General features: G+C 42.6%; 1 protein-coding gene across 1 annotated transcript in view; it reads left to right on the top strand.

Moving 5' to 3' along the window:
- The first annotated feature begins 263 nt into the window (after window positions 1-263).
- The window catches only part of LOC124805747 (lactase-phlorizin hydrolase-like), a 56734-nt gene continuing 30291 nt past the window's right edge, over window positions 264-26706 (top strand). The window contains exons 1-3 of the mRNA XM_047266315.1: window positions 264-417; window positions 24443-24513; window positions 26053-26187. Coding sequence (XP_047122271.1) covers window positions 264-417; window positions 24443-24513; window positions 26053-26187 — 360 coding nt within the window. The remainder of the gene's footprint in view (window positions 418-24442; window positions 24514-26052; window positions 26188-26706) is intronic.

The raw sequence follows: 26706 nt of genomic DNA, 5'->3' as shown, positions 1-26706 counted from the left end.
GCTGACGTTGTTGAACCCTTTAGGTCTTCTCTAGTGTCGATATATTAGTCAGGTTGATGGTATTTCCAGTTCGACAGAAAATGACACAACATACATGAGAGTGAGCATACAGGAAGTAATCATCAGATTACAGCACGCTTGTCAAGAGGTCATACACGTGATAGACCCATAGATACGATCATTTCGTGGCACTGGAGTGTTATCCGACATGTGCGAGAGGTTATAAGCCGACAACGAGTACCGTTAGAGCAACAGATACCAACATGGTGGCACCTATGACATTATGCTTGGAGCTGCTGGCAATTGCGTGCCTACTGGCGACAGCAACTGGTAGAGAGGTCAACCAGTTCCCAGAGGGCTTCCTGCTGGGAGCCGCCACCGCCTCCTACCAGATAGAGGCCGCCTGGAACGAGGATGGTATGCGACACACTTTTCTATTTTATCTAGCGACTTTTATGAATTTTGGGACGAGTAGGAAGATGAGGATCATGGAAAGACAGTACAACAGGGACACTTCGTGATCACTTCCATCATCACCATCACTACCACCATGACGTACATGGTTATCTGTACGCCGCTGGCGTACAAAAGTTAATAAAAAATTTTCGTGGTACTTCAAAGAGTTACACACGCTTCGTTGAACACTGTCCTATAGTCTTAGGAGCTTTAAGTTAAAAATAGTGAATTATGTTTCTGTAGTCCCACTCTCTTCAATGAGTAAAGTCTTGAAGTCCTAATAACCTTAGATTAGAACGGACAGATAAGTCTCCAAGTTTGGGTGTAAAACCCAAAATCCAAATCCAAGCTTCACTCAAGAAGAAAAAACGCTTCCAACTTCTTGCCGTGTGCTTTGCTGAAGAAGTACTAAGAGTCACCAGCAATGAAATAGCTAAGACCGTGAAGCATAGAAACTTCCAGTCTCAAACAATGTTGCAGCAAGAAGAATAACAGTACAATGACACGAAGTCTCAACGAGCACGTAACTGATGACTTTGAGTCCTAGCTGAGGAGGCAGCTTTCTGTCCAGAAGACGATGGCCAAGTCCTTGGCATGGCATAGTGGAGAGCTTATGGTTGCTAGGCGCGACGGAACAATTCTCTGGGGTGTGTGCGCCGTTCTATCCGACTCGCTGACGGACACGTGCTGGTCGATTTTTGGCACGTAATACGGCGGATGCATGAATAGGTGTTGTTTGCCAGCGACCTCTACTGTCGGCGTGTACGCCGCCTTTTGGCCTCGCCGGAGTGCTGTTGACTCAGTCTGTTGGTCTGGTCGTGGAGTTCCGAAATGAGGATTTTGGATTGTTTGGGGGAAGAGACCAAACAGCGAGGTCATCGATCTCATCGGATTAGGGAAGGACAGGGAAGGAAATCGGCCGTGCCCTTTCAAAGGAACCATCCGGGCATTTGCCTGGAGTGATTTAGGGAAATCACGGAAAACCTAAATCAGGATGGCCGGACGCGGGATTGAACCGTCGTCCTCCCGAAATTGTTGAGGTTCCATGTCGTATGCACTACACGATACTGAACTCACTACAACCAGGACGACTAATACATTGCGCATGGGGTGCCATCTGCACTTGATGTCTAGGATTCCACGGTATTTGACATCTAATGCTGGTAAAAGTGTCCTGTACACTTTCTTATATTGATTCAAACTGGTTCAAATGGCTCCGAGCACTATGGGACTTAACATCTGAGGTCATCATTCCCCCAGAACTTAGGACTACTTAAACCTAACTAACCTAAGGACATGACACACATCCATGCCCGAGGCAGGATTCGAACGTGCGACCGTATCAGTCGCGCGGTTCCAGACAGAAGCGTCTAGAACCGCTCGGTCACCGCGGCCGGTGCCTTATATTGGTGCTTGTAGCTACACAAATACATGTTTGTCAACATAATCTGCCTTCATTTCATTCGCTCTACATCTCCATCAGTAACTCATACACACTGCGCAGGCCACCATACGATGGTTAACGGAAGGTGTATTGTGCCACTGGTCGTCATTCCCTTTACTGTTCCACTTGCAAATGAATCGAGATGGAAAAAGGCTGTTTGCTCCAGATCAGGCTCTCATTTCTTTCGTCTTCGACGGTTTTGCTCAAGATGGTTTTAGGTGGCAATAGGATTCCCTTCAAAGTTCATGGAGCATTTCCATAATACTTGCGTGCTGATCGAACCTAGGGTAAAAAATCTAGCAGCCCACCCTTGTCGGTTACTAGCGAATCCAGACACTCAAAAAAATGTTGAAGAAGGGACGCATAGGTGTACTGCACGCGGGTACTGTTATGGATGAGCCATACGTTCCTAGAGTTCAACAAATAAACTGAAGACCATTCGTCTACCCTGAAAATGATGTCACGTAGTCGTTGCACTTCATGTCGCTCTGCATCATTACACACTGCAGAGCCAAAGAATCTGGTACACCTGCGTAATATCGTGTAGGGCCCCCTGGAGCACGCAGAAATGCCGTAACACGACGTGCCATGGACTCCACTAATGTCTGAAGTAGTGCTGGAGGGAATTTACGCCATGAATCCTACAGCGCTGTCCATAAATCCGTAAGAGTACGAGAACAGCATGTTACAAGGCATCCCAGATATCCTCAATGATGTTCATGTCTAGGTAGTTTGGTGGCCAGCGAAAGGGATTAAACTCAGAGGAAGTGTGCTCCTGGAGCCTCTCTGTAGCAATTCTGAGCGTGTGGGGTTTCACGTTGTCCTGCTAAAATCACCCAAGTCCGTCGGAATGCACAATGGACATGGATGTATGCAGGCGATCAGACAGGATGCTTACGTACGCGTTACTTGTCACAGTAGTATCTAGACGTATCAGGGGTCCCATATCACTCAAACTACGTACGCCCCACACCATTACAGAACCTCCACCAGGTTGAACAGTCTCCTGCTGACATGCAGAGTCAATGGAATTATGAGACTCGTCCGACCAGGCAACATATATCCAGTCACCAACAGTCCACTGTTGTTGTTGACGGGTACAAGCGAGGCGTAAAGCTTTGTGTCGTGGAGTCAAGGGTACACTAGTGGGCTTTCGGCTCTTTGGTCCCGTTCTTGCAGAATCTTTTTCACGCCGCAGTGATGTTGGAGATTTGATGTTTTACCGGATTCCTGATATTCATTGTACACTCGTGAAATGGTTGTACGGGAAAATCCCCACTTCATCGTTACCTCGGGGATGCTGTGTCCCAACGCTGTGCGCCGATTATTACACCACGTTCAAACTCACATAATTCTTGATAACCTGCCATTATAGCAGCAGTAACCTATCTAACAACTGCGTCAGACACTTATTTCCTTATACAGGCGATGTCGACCCCAAAGCCGTATTCCGCCTGTTTACGTATTTATGTATTTGAATACACATGCCTATACCAGTTTCTTTGGGGCTTCAGTGCACACAGATATTTTATCAACGTGGATATGTCATGCAACATACTGCTTTGTGTTCGAACATTACTGGACTCTGCTTTTCCTACTCATCTGCGTAAATTAAATTTTTCCACATTTGGATCAAGCTGCCATTCATCACATCAAATATAAATTCTGTCCAAGTGATCCTCTTTCCTTCTTGTGTCACTTCCTGTACACAACGGCGCTATCAGCAAATAGACTGATGCTCACCCCATCCATCAGATCGTTTATTTATATACAGAAAAAGAGCGACCTTATCACATTTCCCTGTGCACTCAAGACGGTACGTTTGCGTCTGATAAACACGCGCGTCTCTGATAAATACAGGCACAACGTACTGAGTCCTTTGAGATGATTCTAATTTATTGTCCCGTCTCAATTGTATATTTTTAATTAGATTACGTGTTTTGAAGACTATGGATCACCTTCGGATTTAAGTAGGTGCCTCAGCAGACCGTCCTGTCTGTACAGAAGCACATACCAGAGTAGAAACATACTTAGATCTGAATACGAGCCAAAGTTATCGAAGCATGTAAGGTAATTAAAACCGTGCAAATGAGACGGAGCAATGAATGAGAATTATCTTAAATGCCTTTCTGTATCTCTCAAGACGATTATGTCGACTATAGTACTGGGTTATGTTGCTCAAAAACCTTTCGAACCATTCACGTATCTGACATTCTTAAGAGTATGAAGAGTGGCACTGTTTTCTGAAATCTAAGAATATCCGATTCCTCCTTTTGTCCTTCGTCCGTGGTTTTCAGGATATCGTGTAAGAAAAGAGCAAGTTGATTTCCGGACGAGCGATAGGTTTTAAATCCATTCTGTTTTGTGGACAAAAGCATATTCTGTATTATTAAACCAACGAAGAACTTCACTGGGCCATTTACCATCCGTTGACCTAAACACACGTCCCACCCACCATTTCATTTTCATTTAAGTACATTTTTGTCTTCCACATCCGTCTGTTGTCTGATACATTTGTGTCTTCACCCGTCTTTTCATTTTATTATGAACTTCTGATAATACTTTTTAGGCTAGCGATAAACACCCGCTTACTCCTAAAAACACCTGCGATTGACTGTAACCAGTTTCACATACTTCGTTACTGTTTTCCTAGTCTTTCATAACTACTAATCACCCAGCATTTCTAGAGTCATTATGAGTGGGGCCTACCCAATACTCCTACCTTAGAAACACGAAAAAATGTTTTTCGTAATGGCACACGCATATACAGGGTGGTTATTTCGAGAATGAGGGAAGGGAGGGGAAGAGAGTGACGAATTGACGTTATTATACCTACATCAACATGAACATGACCACTGTGCCATTTATATTTATCTACTTGGCAGAGGAGTCACCGAACCACTTTCAATTTCTCTACCGTTCCCTCTTGAACACCACGTGGGAAACGCGAACATTTAAATCCTTCCCTGTGAACTCTACATATCTTCTATTTTCCTGCGAAACAGAAAGTTGGTGAGTCCAGTGTCGTGAATAGATCTCGTCCGAACATAAACATCTTTGTTTTAATTATTGTCGCACTAAATCGTGTATCGTATTCGTGACACTCTTTTCCCTTTCTCACAATACAAAACAAGCCGGCCTGACTTGATCTTTCTCGATTGCCTTCGTCAGCCCTATCCGGTAAGGGTCCCACAACGCGCAGCAGTACTCCACAAGAGGACGGACAAGTGTAATGCAAGCAGTCTCATTAGTAGAATTGTTACATCTTGTATGTTTTCTGTCAATAATATGCAGTCTTTCGTTCGCCTTCTCCACAATATTTCCTATGTGATCGCTCTAACCACTATTGTTCGTAATAATAACGCCAATCTATTCAGTTAAACTGGAAACCCTTAAATTTGTGTTATATAATTTGTAACCAAAATTTAGTGGATTTATTCTAGTAATCACTCTTGGCATTGTTTGGAGTCAATCGCTGCTTTTTCACACCATGAAGATGTCTGAGTCATTTTGCAACTTGTTTAGAACTTCTGGTAGTAAGAATTCATTGACGGAGAAATATCGGAACACCAAGAAGCAGTTTGGCGACATAAACGAAAGTTGGTAGGCGTGTTTGTACGTCTGAAAGGCAATTCTATTCATTATTCACGCCAGGCACACAAGAGTGAAGCTAGCAGCACTACTACGCGGATGGAAATTAGGTTAGCTTGAAATACCCGATGTAACGGTCGTGAGCGATTGCTACCTTCGAAACTGGAGGTGGTGAATTGATATTAGTCGACAATGTCTTTAAGGCAACAAAGACATCATTATCAACACCTCTTTGAGTTTGAGTGGGGTTGGGTAATAGGGCAACGAAAAGCTGGATGTTCCTGTCCGATATTGCAGGAAGACTCGGCAATAATGTAGCCACAGTATGTGTATGATTGCTAGCAACGGTGATCACGAGAATGTACTGTAGCAAGAAGACTGGGCTCAGAACACCACGTGACAATACAGAGAGGGGAGACCACTGTATTTGGCGTATGGCTCTGGCTCATCGTACTGCATCGGCAGCAGCAATTTGAGTAGTTGTCAACTCTCTACAGATCGGTTACTTCAAGGATAATTGCGACTTAGTGTCCTGTATCATGCATTCCACTGACCCCAAACCATTGCGATTTGCCAAGCGAGAGCTCATTGGAGGACAGGGTAGAGGTCGTGTTTTCTGATGAACACTGGTTCTACCATGGTGCCGGTGATGGCCGTGTGTCGGTTAGGAGGAGGCCAATTGAGGGTATACAGCCAACCTATCTGCGTGCTTGACGCACTGAACCTACACGTGAAGTTATGGCCTGGGGTGGGATTTCGTATGACAACAGTAGCACTCTCATGGATATCCCACGCACTCTGTCTGCAGATTTGTACGTCAGTCTGGCGATTCGACCTGTTATGCTGCCATTAATCATCAGCATTCCAGGACGTCTTTTTCCAACAGGATAACTGTCGCCCACATACCGCTATGGTAACCCAACGTGCTCTACAGTCGACCTGTTGAATTGGACTCTCCAATCGAGCACATATGGAACATCATTGGAGGACATCTATAATGTCATCCACAACCAGCATTAACCGTACCTATATTGATCAACCAAGTGCAACCAGAGTTTCACATTTGCAGTGGCTAATGTAGACCTTAATTCAACTTGTGACCTTAAATATGTTACCTAGACAAGTGTATTCCCGGAATTTAATTGTTGTTGTTGTTGTGGTCTTCAGTCCTGAGACAGGTTTGATGCAGCTCTCCTTGCTACTCTATCCTGTGCAAGCTTCTTCATCTCCCAGTACCTACTGCAACCTACATCCTTCTGAATCTGCTTAGTGTATTCATCTCTTGGTCTCCCCCTACGATTTTTACCCTCCACGCTGCCCTCCAATACTAAATTGGTGATCCCTTGATGCCTCAGAACATGTCCTACCAACCGATCCCTTCTTCTGGTCAAGTTGTGCCACAAACTTCTCTTCTCCCCAATCCTATTCAATACTTCCTCATTAGTTATGTGATCTAACCATCTAATCTTCAGCATTCTTCTGTAGCACCACATTTCGAAAGCTTCTATTCTCTTCTTGTCCAAACTATTTACCGTCCACGTTTCACTTCCATACATGGCTACACTCCATACAAATACTTTCAGAAATGACTTCCTGACACTTAAATCTATACTCGATGTTAACAAATTTCTCTTCTTCAGAAACGCTTTCCTTGCCATTGCCAGTCTACATTTTATTTCCTCTCTACTTCGACCATCATCAGTTATTTTGCTCCCCAAATAGAAAAACTCCTTTACTACTTTAAGTGTCTCATTTCCTAATCTAATATCCTCAACATCACCCGACTTAATTCGACTACATTCCATTATCCTCGTTTTGCTTTTGTTGATGTTCATCTTATATCCTCCTTTCAAGACACCATCCATTCCGTTCAACTGCTCTTCCAAGTCCTTTGCTGTCTCTGACAGAATTACAATGTCATCGGCGAACCTCAAAGTTTTTATTTCTTCTCCATGGATTTTAATACCTGCTCCGAATTTTTGTTTTGTTTCCTTTACTACTTGCTCAATATACAGATTGAATAACATCGGGGAGAGGCTACAACCCTGTCTTACTCCTTCCCAACCACTGCTTCCCTTTCATGTCCCTCGACTCTTATAACTGCCACCTGGTTTCTGTACAAATTGTAAATAGCCTTTCGCTCCCTGTATTTTACCCCTGCCACCTTTAGAATTTGAAAGAGAGTATTCCAGTCAACATTGTCAAAAGCTTTCTCCAAGTCTACAAATGCTAGAAACGTAGGTTTGTCCTTCCTTAATGTTTCTTCTAAGATAAGTCGTAAGATCAGTATTGCCTCACGTGTTTCAGTATTTCTACGGAATCCAAACTGATCTTCCTCGAGGTCGGCTTCTACTAGTTTTTCCATTCGTCTGTAAAGAATTCGTGTTAGTATTTTGCAGCTGTGGCTTATTAAACTGATTGTTCGGTAATTTTCACATCTGTCAACACCTCCTTCCTTTGGGATTGGAATTATTATATTCTTCTTGAAGTCTGAGGGTATTTCGCCTGTTTCATACATCTTGCTCACCAGATGGTAGAGTTTTGTCAGGACTGGCTCTCCCAAGGCCGTCAATAGTTCCAATGGAATGTTGTCTACTCCGGGGGCCTTGTTTCGACTCAGGTCTTTCAGTGCTTTGTCAAACTCTTCACGCAGTATCGTATCTCCCATTTCATCTTCATCTACATCCTCTTCCATTTCCATAGTATTGCCCTCAAGTACATCGCCCTTGTATAGACCCTCTATATACTCCTTCCACCTTTCTGCTTTCCCTTCTTTGCTTAGAACTGGTTTTCCATCTGAGCTTTTGATATTCATGCAAGTGGTTCTCTTTTCTCCAAAGGTCTCTTTAATTTTCCTGTAGGCAGTATCTATCTTACCCCTAGTGAGAAAAGCCTCTACATCCTTACATTTGTCCTCTAGCCATCCCTGCTTAGCCATTTTGCACTTCCTGTCGATCTCATTTTTGAGACGTTTGTATTCCTTTTTGCCTGCTTCATTTACTGCATTTTTATATTTTCTCCTTTCATCAATTAAATTCAATATTTCTTCTGTTACCCAAGGATTTCTACTAGCCCTCGTCGTTTTACCTACTTGATCCTCTGCTGCCTTCACTACTTCATCCCTCAAAGCTACCCATTCTTCTTCTACTGTATTTCTTTCCCCCATTCCTGTCAATTGTTCCCTTATGCTCTCCCTGAAACTCTGTACAATCTCTGGTTCTTTCAGTTTATCCAGGTCCCATATCCTTAAATTCCCACCTTTTTGCAGTTTCTTCAGTTTTAATCTACAGTTCATAACCAATAGATTGTGGTCAGAGTCCACATCTGCCCCTGGAAATGTTTTACAATTGAAACGTGGTTCCGAAATCTCTGTCTTACCATTATATAATCTATTTGATACCTTTTAGTATCTCCAGGGTTCTTCCATGTATTTCCATGAATTTAACTATTCTGCACTAATTATTTATTGCATTTTTTCTGTCGAGTTATTGTTTTGTGGCTCAACGACATAGTGCATGTCTTTCAGCTGGCAGTCTTTTTGGCGACTTACCTGTCCGTAAGCTAACGACACCGTTCTTCAGTCATACATCAAAGTATCAAGCGGGCCTGGGGTTGCTTCACTTCTGTGATCGGGCGAGGCCTGAACTACTCAACAAGAGCGTTGACGATATTCTGATGACTTTGCTGAACTGCAGCATATCTGTAAACAATCTGGAAGGGATCCCTGGATTGTCTCCTAATTCGTTTGTAAAGATTAGGAACAGCAGAGGTCACATTCTTGGGGAACGACACATATCACTTGTGTTTCGGTCGACACTTTTCCGTCAATTACAATGAACTGTGACCTTTCACAAGAAATCATGAACTTTGTCGCACAACTCCTACGATACTCTATAGGAACTACATGGTATTGTGGTATTGTGTGGTACAGCGAGGGCGCGCTCTAATCCGCAACGGCCAATGGGAGGCACTCCAGAAGCCCACTCGACCGTCTCAACACAGCAGCGTAATATACAGTGAGATGACAGAAGTAAAGGGATCCCTCCTAAAATAGTGGCGGACCTCCTTTTACCCGATATAGTGCAGCAACTGGAAGTGGTGTGGACTCAACAAGTCATTGGAAGTGGCCTGCAGAAATATTCAGCCATGCTGTCTCTACAGTCGTCCATAATTACGAAATAGTTGCCAGTGCAGAATTTTGTGAACCAACTGACCTCTTGATTTTATGTTCCACAAATGTTTGATGAGTGACAAAAGAATTCGTTCGAAATGTCCAAAATGTTCTTCAGACTGGTCGCGAACATTTGTGGCCTTGTGACATAGCACATCGTCATCCATAAAAATTCCATCGTTGTTAGGAAACATGAATGGCGGCAAATGGTCTCCAAGTAACCGAACATAACCATTTCCAGTAAATGATAGGTTCAGTTGGAACAGAGGAACCAGTCCATTCCATGTAAACGCAGCCACATCATTATGGAACCACCATTAGTTGCACAAATCCTTGTTGACAACTGGTGTCTATTGCTTCATGAGGACTGCGCCAAACTACCATTCGCTCTTCTCTTTACACTTCTGTTTGGAGTAGTCAGTCTTCTAACGTTTGATGTGGCCCACCTCGAATACCTCTCCTGAGCCAACGTCTTCATCTCAAAGCAGCACTCGCAACCAACGCCCTCAATTATTTGGTGGATGTATTCCAATCTCTGCTACCCCTATAATTTCACCTTCTACAGCTCCTTCTAGTGACATGGAAGTCATTCCCAAATGTCTTAACAGATGTCCTATCATCTTGTACTTTCTCCTTGTCAGTATTTTCCACATGTTTATTTCCTCTCAGATTCTACGCATAATATCCTCATTCCTTACCTTATCACTACACCTAATTTTCAACATTCGTCTGATGGAGCGCATCTCAAACGATTCGATTCTCTTCTGTTCCGGTTTACCCACAGTCACTCCTTCACTACCATACAATGCTGTGCTCCAATCGTAAATCCTTAGAATTTTCTTCCTCAAATTACAGCCTTTTTTTGAAACTAATAGACGTTTCCTGGCCAGAAATGCTCTTTTTGCCTGTGCTAGTCTGCTTTGGATGTCCTCCTTGCTCCGTCCGTCACTGGTTACTTTGCTGCCTAGATTGTAGAATTCCTTCACTTCATCTACTTCTTGACAATTAATCCCGATGTTAAGTTTCTCGCTGTTGTCATTTTTGCTACTTCTCATTACTTTAGTCTTTCTTCGATTTACTCTCAGTCCATATTCTGTACTCATTTGACCATTTCATTCAGCTGTTCACGTTATTCTACTTCACTTTCACTCAGGATAGCAATATCATCAGCGAATTGTATCATTGATACCCTTTCACTTTCAGTTTTTTCCTACTCCTGAACCTTTCTTTTATTTCCGTCAATGCTTCTTCGATGTATGGACTGGATAGTAGGAGCGAAAGACTACATTCCTGTCTTACACCCTTTTTAATCGGACCACTCCGTTCATGGTCATCCACTCTTATTACTCCCTCTTGGCTACGGTACATATTGTGTATTGACAGTCTCTCCCTATAGCTTTCCACTAGTTTTCTCACAATTTCTAAAATATTTCACCGTTTTCCATTGTCGAACGCTTTTTCCAGGCGGACAAACCCTATGAACCTGTCTTTATTTTTCTTTAGTCTTGCTTCCATTATCAACCGCAACGTCAGAATTGCCTCTCTGCTGCCTTTACCCTTTTCTTAAAGCCAAACTCATCGTCATCTAACACATCCTCATTTTTCTTTCCCATTCTTCTACATATTATTCCTGTCAGAAACGTGGATGCATGAGCTGTTAATCTGATTGTGCGATAATTATCACACTTGTCAGTTCTTGCTGTCTTCGCAATTGTGTGGGTGATATTTTTTCGAAAGTCAGATGGTATGTCGCTAGACTCACACATTCTACACACCAACGTGAATAGTCGTTTTGTTGCCACTTCTCCCAATGATATTAGAAATTCTGATTGAATGTTATCAATCCTTTCTGCGTTATTTGATCATAAGTCTCCCAAAACACTTTTAAATACTAATACTCGGTCTCCTATTTCTTCTAAATCGAGTCCACTTTGCTCTTTTATCACATCAGACAGATCTTCCCCCTCATAGAGGCCTTCAATGTACTCTTTCAACCTTTCCGCTCTCTCCTCTGCATTTGACAGCGGAATTCCCGTTGCACTCTTAATGTTACCTCCCTTGTTTTCAATCTCAACAACAGTTATTTTGGCTTTCCTATATGCTGAGTCAATCCTTCCGACAATCTTTTCCTTTTCGATTTCTTCACATTTTTCATATAGCCACTTCATCTTATCTTCCTTGCACTTCCTATTTTCTTAATCCTCAGTGACTTTTATTTCTGTATTCCTGAATTTCCCTGAACATGTTAGTACTTCCTTCTTTCATCGATCTGATGGAGTATTTCTTCTGTTGCCTACGATTTCTACGCAGTTACCTTCTTTGTACCTATGTTTTTCTTTCCAACTTATGTGATTGTCCGTTTTAAGGATGTCTACTCCTCTTCAACTGTACTGCGTACTGAGCTATTCCTCATTGCTGTATCTACAGCCTCAGAGAACTTCAAGCGTATCTCGTCATTCCTTAATGCTTCCGTATCCCACTTCTTTGCATATTGATTCTTCCTGACTAATATCTTACTCTTCAGCCTGCTCTTCATCATCGTATCTGCTCCTGGGTGCACCTTAAAATCCAATATCTGATTTCGGAATCTCTGTGTGACCACAATGCAATCTAACTGAAATCTACCCGTACCACCCGACGTTTTCGAAATACAACTCCTCCTCTTTTGTTTCTTGAACAGAGAATTCGGTGTTACTAGCTGAAATTTATTAACAACTCAGTTATTCTTTCTCCTCTCTCCTTCCTTGTCCCAGACCCATATTCTCCCGTAACCACTTCTTGTAATTCTTCCCTTACAACTGCATTCCAGTCCCTCCCGACTATTAGATTTTCATCTCCCTTTACATACTGCATTACCCTTTCAATACCCTCATACACTTTCTCTATCTCTTCTTCTTCTTCAGCTTGCGACGTGTGCATGTATATCTGTTGTTGTCGGTGTTGGTTTGTGTAGATTTTGATGAGAACAACGTTATCCCTGAATTGCTCATAATAACTCACTTTCTGCCCTGCATTCCTATTCACAGCTCCAGTTATACCATTTTCTGCTGCTGCAATATTTCCATATACTCATCTGACCAGGAATCCTTGTCTTCATTCCGTGTCACTTCACTGACCCCCTATTACATTTATACTGAGCCTTTGCATTTCCCGTTTCAGATTTTCTAGTTTCCCAAACTACGTTCAACCTTCCGACATTCCACGCCACGACTCGTAGAACGTTATCCTTTAGTTGGCTAATCAATCTTTTTCTCGTGGTCACTTACTCCTTGGCAGTCCCCTCTCGGATATCCGAGCGTTGGAATATTCCGGAATCTTTAGCCAATGGAGGGAGCATAATGACACTTTTTCAGTTCAGGGTACATGACCTGTGGATATGCGTTATGTGTCCCTAATTCAGTGGTTTCCGTTGCCTTCTGTATCCTTCTGCCGTTGATTATTGATTCTTCCGCCTTTAGAGGTAGTTTCCCACCCGATGGATAGGAGAGTTCCCTGATCCTCTGTCCACTCCTCCGTCCTCTTTGACGAGGCCATTGGCAAAATGATGGTTCTTAGGCCGGAAGTCTGCGGCCGCCAATGCTGTTTAATTAGTCAAAACTTAAGTGGTGGCGGGTTCCGAACCCACGACTGAGGACGTTATGCTCACTAGCTGAAGAAGCTACTCCCCATTTTTTTCTAAATCTCATTTTGCTCGTTATTGTCCGCTCTACTTGTTCGGGGAGGACGTCCCATGACGCTAGTTCAAGTTCATCGTTCATCCATTAACTCAGTTTTTTATTACAAAGGGCAGCTAACCCTCTGATCGAACACACTGAGCTACCGTGCCGGCAAACCCTTAGACCCGACGTATCACATTATCTGATGTTACTAACTGAAATCTTGGCTCATCTGACCTTGCTACGGTTTCCCAATCATCTACGGCCTACCCATATTGTCAAGAACCCCTGAGAGAGACAATGCAGGCGATGAGATGCTGTTAGCAAAGGGACTCGATCCTGTCTGCTGCTACCATAGACCATTAACGCCAAATTTCGCCGCACTTCCCTAACGGATACGTTCGTCGTACGTGCCACATTGATTTTCGCGGTTACTTCACCCAATGTTGCTTGTCTGCTAGCACTTACAACTATATGCAAACGCCGCTGCTCTTACTTGTCAAGTGTAGGCCGTCGGCCATTGCATTGTACGTGGTGAGAAGTAATGCCTGAAACATGCAAGCTCGACACACTGTTGACACTGTGGATCTCAGAATGTGGAATACAGTAACTATTCCAGAAACAGAGTGCCCCACCTGTCTAGCGCCAACTACCACTCCGCGTTCAGTGTCTATTAATACCCATCGTGCACTCACAGTCCAGTAGAGCACCTTCTCACATCAATCACCTGACTACAAACGACATTTCCACCAATGTGCTGCACACTTATATCTTGTGTAGGCGATTCTATACCCTTCTGTATAGGTGCATATCACTATCCTATGAGTTTGTCACCGCAGTGTAGTGTCGAGCATGCCAGCGCTCTAGCCAGTTCGTGACCTCATCTGAAGGAGTCAGCATCGCAGTGTAGGACTAATGATCTGTTGAAGTTACTAACGAATATATTTTCGTTAAGGTTGCATTTTGCACAGCAAGAGATCAGTTGTTAATATGTGGATCAAGTGATGCTTTGCTAGTTAATGGTAGTTGTACATTACGCAGTATACCTTTGGCAAAGAAGTGTGTCAAATTTTAGTAAATCTTTAAATCAATTATGTAATAAAGTCATTGGTCGGAGGAAGGCGACGGCAAACCACTTCTGCTAGGACATTGCCTAGTCGGCGGTGCGGGTTTCCCGCATCGTCCCCCTACGCTCCTCGGAGTATGGTACCTCATCATCATCTCAATAAAATCATAAAATATTTCGTGTAATCTAGTGTTATGAGCCTTCTCCCAGAGCCATCAAAGAACCCACAGTTATGGCCACACTAGAGCAGTTTCTTATTGCAAAAATTCATGGTGAAATTTTCACCTGTCATTTCTTTTGCGCGGTTCGCTATTAGTTTCGGTGTAAAGTAAATAACAGCTGAAGGATTGACAGTAAATTTTAACAGTTATTTCGCGGCTGAATATCCCCACCTGAAAAACACACTTAAAAGTACCTTCGTCTGCTCACAACACAGTAGAGTCTTATCTTCACCATAGTTTAGTCATGACATGGTATAAAGTTTGTCTTTCTGTTGGAAATTTGTTATCTTGAATTAATTCGAAGAGATGAGTTCTATAAAATTGTAGTGCGTTGCTATGGAAGATGGATTGCAGAGCAGTAAAAATTTGTCTTTTGAGTCATATTATCTACTAAAATGCATGTACAAGAATGGAAGAGAATGGAAAAATTTTCACTCTGTGTGTGCAGATTACCATTAGGTTGGTATGGCAAGTAAATAAGTAGACAGTTTCATAGACAAACACTTTTGCCAAAATTATTGGTGATACTCGGGATCAACTGGCTTCGAGAGGTTACTAGAACTTATTGGCACCAAAAGAAATTGATGTATTTTGCTTATTTTCATACTACCTACCAGACTCATTTTGCACTTAATGTACAAGACAAATCGTTTATTATGTATTCCTAAATTTCGTCTTTTAATGCATATGCAATATAACTGAGAGCCACACAGATTACATTTGCCTTCCATTTCCTACTACCTTCTTTGAGCTTTTAGTTTAGGTTATATATTCTTACACCTTTCCTTGTACCCTAATTTATTTTACTATCTCGTATATCTTTCAACTCTTCTTTGAAACCTCGTTTCTTTTTTGAAGTCACGCTGTTACCCACATTTCACTTCCATGATTAAGGGTTTGTAAAACCTAAACTGGGAACTTCCTTGACTTCAATCTCTAAATATTTTACTACTGTTCCACATATGAAAGTAAATTTATTTAATTTTTGGTCCCCATCACGGTTGTATTCATAAGTGAAGTTCTATTCTAGATACTTAAAAAGTTTAAGTAGCTCCAGTATTTTATTATCGACGACTATTTTTAATCTTACTGATTGTACGTGTGATAGGCAATAAATTTCATTTTATCTGGAGACATTTTGGTGTTTTTTCTGGGGTTATTTGCTGCCACACATTGACTGCTGTTTGAAGATCATCTTCATGCTTTGTAGCCAGTTTTAGATCGTTTGCAAATAGCATTACATTTGGTCTATTGTCACAGTCTAAAAATTCTCCATTTTATTCAGTTTGTCTGTGCGTTTATGTTCATTGGTTTTGGTATTATGGTTTCGAAATTTTGGTGACGAAAAATAAACTTGCAAGAAAACTTGTATCCTTTTATGAAGATCACGATGTAGATCGATACCTTAAGAAAAGTTTGACAAGTACTATGTAAATTTTGCATAGGCTCTAACGCCAGCTTCTAAATGTTACAAGTTCATTTTCAACCAACAAACTACCAGTTTCAGTTGTGTTGGTCATAAAGTGTCAAATCGGAATTTTTTATTTTGAAAATATCAAATCTTCATTAAAAAAGTTTAAGATATCGGTTTCTGTTACTCGATATGACGATAACTCATCACACGACATCGCAGCTATTGAAGTCACATGGAGCCAATTCCAAAACTAAATTCATGTCTATGTATACTACCAACAAAGCAAACAAATAAAATTCAGTTATTAATAAAGCAGTTTTTTCTCTCATGGGTATTGACTTGGCACATTACATTAACTGCATTTTTTGATACCTGATGATAATCTATGTCATCGAACTGGTAGTAAATAAAATTTCTGCTTACTTCGTTGACGATCTACACTATTATATTAATGCAAGTCATCGTTTAACCTTATTAGAAAAAATCTCGAAAAGTACATGACCGATTTACCTCAAATTTTTACGCGAAGCTCTAATAAACGATCGAACGGACATAGGCTACATATTGCTTTTACTTATGTATTATATAAGTAAATATATACACTCACATTAAGAAAAAAAACACCTTGAACGAATAGGGGAAGGACGTTTACGTTTACAGGAAATGTACATTACTATGTTCTGCAGAACTGATTAGTGTTTCAGTCAGCCAGGCGCATCACGTGTCCTGTGCCTAGTAGGCATAGATTCCGCCACGGGCCCATATAACTTGTTCCATGTGACATCGACGCATGTAAGGCGCGAATGGTGTCCTGTGGCTTCCCCAGCTATGCTGCATTCACCCGGTACCAAAGTTCATCTGTGGTGGTTGGTACTGGGCCACAGCGCTGCACCCGCCGTTTTACCGTATCCCATATATTTTCGATTGGGGAAAAGTACGGTGATCTGGCGGGGCAGGGTAAAAGGCTGACATCCTGAGACACCAAGAAGGCACGCGCCCATATAGCAACATGTGGGCGTGCACTGTCTTGCTGAAAAATAGCGTCTGGCGTGTCGTGCGGAACGGCTATGACGACGGGTCGGATATGGACTGAATGTGTTGTGCGAATGGAGTCACTGTGATGCCGTTCCGCCTGCCTGCGGCGAAACGAAATGCGGCTATCATTTTCAAACAAACAGTACCTGGATTTCGTCCAGCGAGTACATCCAGCAGAAAAAGTACGTAAAGAGAGAGGCAATCTGGCAACACTGTAACCATACACATGGTAACTACCTCTGTCAGCACATCTTCGTCGCGCTGTACAGTTGGTGCAGTGGACAGTGTTGAGGGTTAACGTGCAGGAGGTCGAAGGTTCGACCTGGGGTTAGGGCGCATTTTTTTCTCTTCAGTTATTAATTTCATTCTGACATTTCATATTGTTACATACGCAGTTTCTTAGGTTATATGTATCATAAATTTACAACATTTTGTAAAGCTGAAAATAATAAATACGTGGTTAGACAAATAAGAAACAGACAGTTCAAAGAAATGATCTGTCATAGGGCAGAATAACTACATAAACAATATCAGTTTGGAGATGCTAAAGATGAAAGTGCAGTACAATAAAACAACATGTACTTGTCATTTATACTACAAGTAATATGAGCTCTCATATGTCGCACATTAGCAACCAGTGATAATAACAGTGTCCATATTAATGACCACACGACATTCACTACAGATTATGTTGTCCTCGGAACAACAGATGCTCAAAGTCACTTCCATGCACGTTCAAACATTGCGCAACCCACCGAATCACACAGCTCTGGACCCTTCGCAGCGAAGTTGAATCCACAGCAACAAGAGCAGCATGAACACGCAGTACCAATACTTCCACATTCATCGGCGGAGTAGAGTACACGTGCTCCTTCAGGCGTCCCCACAGCAAGAAATTCAGCGGATTTAGGTCATGTGAACTCGGTGACCATACAAATGGACCTCCATGTGTGAGCCATTTCCCTGGAAATGTTCGTCCAAATACAGTCGCACATTAATTCCAGAGTATGGAGCTGCACCAACATGTTGGAACCAATTCCTCTGCCGGACATGTAGCGGAACATCTTCCAGTGCATCAGGCATACAGTTTGAGAGGAATGCATTATACCTTCGTGTAGCCACACGGTCAGGCAACATGTATGGGCCCAAACATCTGTCGCTGAATGTTCCAGCCCAGAGGCTGATACCAAAGCGATCCACAGTCGCGGGTGGGGTGCGGGTTAACCTCACTCCAAAGGTGGGCATTGTGCATATTGAAGACACCCTCATAAGTGAATGCTGCTTCAACCAACCATATTACGGTGTTCACCAAGTCGTCGTTGGCTTCCTGTTGTTATTGGAACCATTCGCAGGATTGCATCCGCTGATGGCGATCTGCTGGATGCAGGCATTGCGTGAAAGAATAATGATATGTGTGTAGCCCATGCTCACGCAGCACGTTAAAGGCCATGTATTGCGAGACACTCAGCTGCCTTGCTACGCTACGTGTTCTTCGCTGAGCTTCTTGGTGTACGACCTCCAGAATGTTGTTGTTGTGCTCTTCAGTCCTGAGACTGGTTTGATGCAGCTCTCCATGCTACTTCATCTCCAGGTACTTACTGCAACCTACATCCTTCTGAATCTGCTTAGTGTATTCATCTCTTGGTCTCCCTCTACGATTTTTACCCTCCACGCTGCCGTACAATGCTAAATTTGTGATCCCTTGAAGCCTCTGAACATGTCCTACCAACCGGTCCCTTCTTCAAGTTGTGCCACAAACTCCTCCCCAATTCTATTCAATACCCCTCATTAGTTATGTGATCTACCCATCCAATCTTCAGCATTCTTCTGTAGCACCACATTTCGAAAGCTTCTATTCTTTTCTTGTCCAGACTATTTATCGTCCATGTTTCACTTCCATACATGGCTACACTCCATACAAATACTTTCAGATACGACTTCCTGACACTTAAATCTATACTCGATGTTAACAAATTTCTCTTCTTCAGAAACGCTTTCCTTGCCATTGCTAGTCTACGTTTTATATCCCCTCTACTTCGACCATCATCAGTTATTTTCCTCCCCAAATAGCAAAACTCCTTTACTACTTTAAGTGTCTCATTTCCTAATCTAATTCCCTCAGCATCACCCGACCTAATTAGACTACATTAAATTATCCTCGTTTTGCTTTTGTTGATGTTCATCTTATATCCTCCTTTCAAGACACTATCCATTCCGTTCAACTGCTCTTCCAAGTCCTTTGCTGTCTCTGAAAGAACTACAATGTCATCGGCGAACCTCAACGTTATTATTTCTTCTCCATGCACTTTAATACCTACTCCGAATTTTTGTATTGTTTCCTTTACTGCTTGCTTAATATACAGATTGAATAACATCAGGGAGAGACTACAACCCTGTCTCACTCCCTTCCAACCGCTGCTTCCCTTTCATGACCCTTGACTCTTATAACCGCCGTCTGGTTTGTGTACAAATTGTAAATAGCCTTTCTCTCCCTGTATTTTACCCCTGCGATCTTTAGAATTTGAAAGAGAGTATTCCAGTCAACATTGTCGAAAGCTTTCTCTAAGTCTACAAATGCTAGAAATGTAGGTTTGCCTTTGTCTATTTTCTAAGATAAGTCGTAGGGTCAGTATTGCCTCACGTGTTCCATCATTTCTGCGGAAACCAAACTGATCTTCCAAGAGGTCGGATTCTACCAGTTTTTCCATTCGTCTGTACAGATTTCGCGTTAGTATTTTGCAGCTGTGACTTATTAAACTGATAATTCGGTAATTTTCACACCTGTCAACACCTCCTTTCTTTGGGATTGGAATTATTATATTCTTCTTGACGTCTGAGGGTATTTCGCCTGTCTCATACATCTTGCTCACCAGATGGTAGAGTTCTGTCAGGATTGGTTCTCCCAAGGCCGTCAGTAGTTCCAATGGAATGTTGTCTACTCCCGGGGCCTTGTTTCGACTCAGGTCTTTCAGTGCTCTGTCAAACTCTTCACGCAGTATCGTATCTTCCATTTCATCTTCATCTACATCCTCTTCCATTTCCATAATATTGTCCTCACGTACATCGCCCTTGTATAGACCCTCTACAAACTCCTTCCACCTTTCTGCTTTCCCTTCTTTGCTTAGAACTGGTTTTCCATCTGAGCTCTTGATATTCATGCAAGTGGTTCTCTTTTCTCCAAAGGTCTCTTTAATTTTCCTGTAGCAGTATCTATCTTACCCCTAGTGAGATTAGCCTCTAGATCCTTACATTTGTCCTCTAGCCATTCCTGCTTAGCCATTTTGCACTTCCTGTCGATCTCATTCTTGAGACGTTTGTATTCCCTTTTGCCTGCTTCATTTACTGCGTTTTTATATTTTCTCCTTTCATCAATTAAATTCAATTTATCTTCTGTTCCCCAAGGATTTCTACTAGCCCTCGCCTTTTTACCTACTTGATCCTTGCTGCCTTCACAACGTCATCCCTCAGAGCTACCCATTCTTTTTCTGCTGTATTTTTTCCCCCATTCCTGTCAATTGTTCCCTAATGCTCTCCCTGAAATTCTGTACAACAACTGGTTTAGTCAGTTTATCCCGGTCCCATCTCCTTAAATTCCCACCTTCTTGCAGTTTCTTCAGTTTTAATCTACAGTTCATAACGAATAGTTTGTGGGCAGAGTCCACATCTGCCCCTGGAAATGTCTTACAATTTAAAACCTGGTTCCTAAATCTCTGTCTTACCATTATATAATCTATCTGATACCTTCTAGTATCTCCAGGATTCTTCCATGTATACAACCTTCTTTTATGATTCTTGAACCAAGTGTTAGCTATGATTAACTTATGCTCTGTGCAAAATTCTACCACACGGCTTACTCTTTCATTTTTCTCCCCCAATCCATATTCACCCACTATGTTTCCTTCTCTCCCTTTTCCTACTCTCGAATTCCAGTCACCTATGACTATTAAATTTTCGTCTCCTTTCACTTCCTGAGTAATTTCTTTTATCTCATCATACATTTCATCAATTTCTTTATCATCTGCAGAGCTAGTTGCCATATAAACTTGTACTACTGTAGTAGGCATGGGCTTCGTGTCTATCTAGGCCACAATAATGCGTTCACTATGCTGTTGGTAGTAGCTTTCCTGCACTCCTACTTTTTTTATTCATTATTAAACCTAATCATGCATTACCCCTAGTTGATTTTGTATTTATAAACCTGTATTCACCTGACCAAAAGTCTTGTTCCTCCTGCCACCAAACTTTACTAATTCCCACTATATCTAACTTCAGCCTATCCATTTCCCTTTTTAGATTTTCTAACCTACCAGCCCGATTAAGGGATATGACATTCCACGCTCCGATCCGTAGAACGCCAGTTTCCTTTCTCCTGATAAGGATGTCCTCTTGAGTAGTCCCCACCCGGTGATCCGAATGGGGGACTATTTTACCTCCTGAATATTTTACCCAAGAGGACGCCATCAGTATTTAACCATACAGCAAAGCTGCATGCCCTCAGGAAAAATTACGGCCGTAGTTTCCCCTTGCTTTCAGCCGTTCGCAGTACCAGCACAGCAAGGCCGTTTTGGTTAGTGTTGCAAGGCCAATTCAGTCTATCATCCAGACTGTTACCCCTGCAACTACTGAAAAGGCTGCTGCCCCTCTTCAGGAACCACACGTTTTTCTGGCCTCTCAACAGATACCCCTCCATTGTGGTTGCACCTACGGTACGGCCATCTGTATCGCTGAGGCATGCAAGCCTCCCCACCAACGGCAAGGTTCATGGGGATAGTTCATGAAAAAGCGAGTTCAAATGGTTCAAATGGCTCTGAGCACTATAGGACTTAACATCTGAGGTCATCAGTCCCCTAGAACTTAGAACTACTTAAACCTAACTAACCTAAGAACATCACACACATCCATGCCCGAGGCAGGATTCGAACCTGTGACCGTAGCTGTAACGCGGTTCCAGACTGAAGCGCCTAGAACCGCACGGCCACACCGGCCGGCAAAAAGCGAGTTGTCAAGTCGTGTGTGTGTGTGTGTGTGTGTGTGTGTGTGTGTGTGTGTGTGTGTGTGTGCGCGCGTGTGTTTGTGTGTGTGTATTTTTGTAGCAATCGTTTTTAACACGAATTCGGAGGTGTCGCAAATAGAGTGATATTTCAAAACTAAACATAGAATTTAAATCCAATAACAATAACTTCATGAATTATAATGATAAAAGGTATCAAAGATTGACTCATCCCCTCTACAAAGTGGGCAAAACGCCATTCAAAAAAATTTGTTTAATCAAAATTACTGTGGAGATAATGTTTTAGGCATCAGGTTAGTTTATCAAAGCTCCAGCCGGAATGACTTAGGAACTGTAATTTAAAGGCAAAGCGCTTTCTTAACAACATACGATTACATCAAATCAGGTGCTGCTATTCCGCTGTGGCACCCATCAGAGAGTATAGACCCGCCTGACTGCACTGGACGACGGAAACGTCTGAAGCAGCGCTGTAAACGGCACAGCAAAAATAGATCTCACTCGCAATACATACAAAATAAATAAAGAAATAAGTTCACGGCCAAGGGTGACGGCATTTGTCGAGCCACCAACCTTGATGAATATAAGACCATGAAACTTACACGTAACAAGCCAGTGGAAGCAAGGATTTTTAAAGAAAAATAAAGCTCAACAGTGGCAGTTGTTGGAGTTCATATGGCCACCATAATTCTGTCTTTAAACTGTCACACAGGAAAGTGGTAACTACTGAAAGAACTAGTCTATTTTCCATACTTAACCGCATCAAAAGCAGGCAGCGGATCTACTTAATTACGCAAGATAATTCACGGTAGCTAAAATGGTTCAAATGGCTCTGAGCACTATGGGACTTAACACCTGAGGTCATTAGTCCACTAGAACTTAGAACTACTTAAACCTAACTAACCTAAGGACGCACGGTTCCAGACTGAAGCGCCTACAACCGCTCGGCCACATCGGCCGGCGTTCACGGAAGCGTTAGGTAATTGAAAACCAAACTAGCCTAAGCAACACCAACTTTACTGTACGGTGAAGCGGACAGCTTCGGAGTCTCACAGTGGTTATAATGGCATTTCCGAATTCAGTTTAGGAGCTGGTTGGTTGGTTGGTTTTGGGTGAGGGGACCAACAGTGAGGTCATGTGTCCTTTCTGATTAGGGAAGGATGGGGAAGGAAGTCGGCCGTGCCTTTTTAGAACTATTCCGGCATTTTCCTGAAGCGATTTGCGGAAATTACGGATAATCTAAATCAGGATGGCCGGGCACTTGTTCGTACCGGCGTCCTCCCGAATGCGAGTCCAGTGTACTGACCGCTGCGCCACCTCTTTTGGTAGTTTAGGATTAAACGGCACAATTACAAGTGGTTAGAACTTGTACTGGCTTCACACAAGAACGCTTTAAATAGTAAGTGGCTTCCACTTAAAAGCTAAACCACTTAAAAGGATATCCGTAAACACTATCCTCATCTACCGGCACAACCAACTGGTTAATGCATATGTATCAGAATAGGAGGGGCGGAATTCGTACACTGCTGAGAAGTAAGTGCAGTCAAAGCACGGCACGGTTTCTAAAAACAAATAGACCGACGACAGGTTAATAGTTCGGGGCATAGTATTTACAACAGCAAACAGCTAATCCACAAGGTAGGGTGCACTCGTCAGCAGCATCGAGAGTGCCGTAGACACCGTACCATGCAACAGGACAGGACATGGCCTGACCCAGGTGTAAACCTCCCTCGGACAGCAACGCGTCCACTGCGGACACTGCCAACCCCAGTTCCGTTGCGACAAGGAGGCCTTGCTCTGCGCAGTCCCATTCAGCTGTGCCGCCACTCTGCGTCTTACCAAGCCGACAGCGATCCCGTGCCGGCCATTCATCATACGGGTCTTTCACGTAATCACCCGTGCTAGCTGCTAACCGATCGACCACTTGACCGTCATAGCCCGCTCTATTAATGCTCTACACAGCAATCACGCGACATTGAAGTGAAGCCAAATGGAAGAGCTAAATAACGACCAGCGCTAAAGGCGCTGTGACTAAACTTTATTTGTTACGGACAACTTTTGTCACTGTTTCGATACATTTTCACGTTCCAAGAACAGGGGGTGCTTGTCATCATCAGGAGTGATGAATATCTAACCGAAGTGCAGCAACGACAATGGAACATCATCGGATGTGTTTGCCTACGTCATGGTTTCAATACTGGAACTATTATCAGGGTGTAATGTTAGCGTAACATACTCACGTGATGTCACACATCGTTGAGACACCTTTTACATTGGCTCAAACTGCTTTGTTTGAGTAGCTATATCCAAGCAAGCTACTCCTACTGTGAGTTCAATTTTTGCAAATAACGTAGTATTTTTTCTCCTAATTTATGAACAGTTCAACAAACACAACAGTTCAGTAGTGAAAGTTTGAAAGCAGCATCGAAATCACCTGTAGTAGGACTGAAGGTATGTATTATTAACACATCGAAAACAAAACTGTTTAAGCGCAAATGCACATAACAACCAGATGACGTGAATTTGTTATTGTGGTAGCTGAATACAAATATTTAGTCGACAACAAAGAGAAATATACAAAGCAACAAAAACCTAAAGTTTGCAAAACAGGCGTCCTAAACACAGGAAATCCGCTTAGCGAGCAATAGGAATTCTTAGGTTAAACATATGTGTAATTAAGCCGATAGTAAAAATGATACTTTGAACTTATAAGCCGGCGAACGAATGCTCAGTAGAGCAAGTCGATAGGTATAGTATTCCAAGGGATAAGTAAAAGCTGGGATGACAAAGAAATGGAAGTATGTTGGATGACGTTATGAAACATCAGAAACATGAAAGCGCATAAAACACTGTAATACACGTAGGAGTATGTCGGAGGCCTTCGTTTAGCAGCGCGTGTCAAATTTCTAACGATAATGCACATTTTTTTATGCGTCGTAGATGCTACGATATTATTTTTATGTAAAAATGGCATGTAAATTTCCTCAGCATCACCTATAATGTTATAACCATCATTTTCACAAATAATTTTCACACGATAAGTGAGGACAGTTTCTCAGTATGGACTGGGAATAACTTAACTGAACTGTTGATGATCAAAAATACATTAAGTCCTTATTCTCTCACAACCGCTTCCCAAAATCAGCTGGTAGAACAGCCATCTGACATTTGTCATAAGCCCGAGAGCCGAAAAAAAAAGGCTACAGGCTATAAGTGGCCCATCGGGACCATCCGAACGCCGTGTCACCCTCCGAGGAGGATGCGGATGGGAGGGGCATGGGGTCAGCACAACGCTCTCCCGGTCGTTATGATGGTATTCTTGACCGAAGCCTCAATTGGCATCAAGAGGCTGAGTGCACCCCGAAAAATGGCAACAGCGCATGGCGGCCTGGATGGTCATCCAGCCAAGTGACGACCACGCCCGACGGCGCTTAACTTCTGTGATCTTACGGGAACAGGGTATCGACTGCGGCAAGGCCGCCACCATAGGTAAATAATATCTCCATGAATTGCAGATGTTGCACTCGAATTGCATAACGTTTTTCCTCGATAGGCGTGCAGAAAGATAGTTGTTTGTTGGTCCAGCTGTTACGAAATTTAAGCTTCACTGGAGCTCTGTCACAAAATACACATATACAAAAAATAATACCATTTTTCAGCTTCTTCTAAATAGATCATCCATTGAAAGTAATGTGTCCTCAAGGTGTCAGAATGTGACATACCTGAATAAAATACTGTCTGTTAGTCAGCCGCCTCAGGTTGGATACACCCTTGAGATTTCGACATTTGTCAGCTGCATAGCGATCGACACTGCTTGAGAACTGCAAAGTCTAATTAAGGATACATGTATACTTCCTTCGTTTCAAAAACATTTTAATGTTAGTTCTCACAGATGTCTGCTGAATCTTCTTCCACAGAACCCTAACTGTTGTGCTGCTCACCCTCTCTAGCAGTAGAGATGCTAGAGTAACGCTGCACTGTTTGTTTCAGGCTAAAGTATACCGTTTCTCTATCTCTTGGCCTCGCATACTGCCTAATGGGGACCTGGACGTGATGAACCAGCCGGGAATCGACTACTACAACAATCTCATCAACTTGTTACTGGAGAACGATGTCCAGCCGCTGGTAAGAACGCTTTTATCTCTGTTCTGTGGAGGGATCGATTAAGACGCTCACACTACGCATCGACCATTCACTGCTCCACACGGCATTACTGTGCAAGTTCACAGAACTTATCGACTTTAGTGTAAAAATTTCTTCACTCTTTGGAATTTAGTGGTCAATCTGACGAGGAAGCTGGTCCTAAATTTCTCTCGGCCACTATTATTAGCATGTTAAGGAACAGTTACACTACAGATACCAACAACAATGAAGGGATGTATATTCTGTCCGTAAACATAAAGGGCAAAAGTCGTCGGATCTACGTTGGACTGAGTACGCCTGTAGAACCACTCGCTGCGGAAAACAATTTATTTTATTTTTCTTGGGTCGGTCACTGGCTACGCCCCTGACTCCCTTCAGTGTTGAACTCAGTTCCGTACATCTATGTAAGTTCCCTAGGATATCGGCTCTTGACCGATTCGTTCTACTCACACATTTTTTGCACTATCTTCACACCGCAAATAAAACTATAATTTAAAGGTA

This window comes from Schistocerca piceifrons, chromosome 7 (genome assembly GCF_021461385.2).
Source record: "Schistocerca piceifrons isolate TAMUIC-IGC-003096 chromosome 7, iqSchPice1.1, whole genome shotgun sequence".
NCBI lineage: Eukaryota > Metazoa > Arthropoda > Insecta > Orthoptera > Acrididae > Schistocerca > Schistocerca piceifrons.
This window is presented reverse-complemented; position numbering and strand designations above follow the sequence as displayed.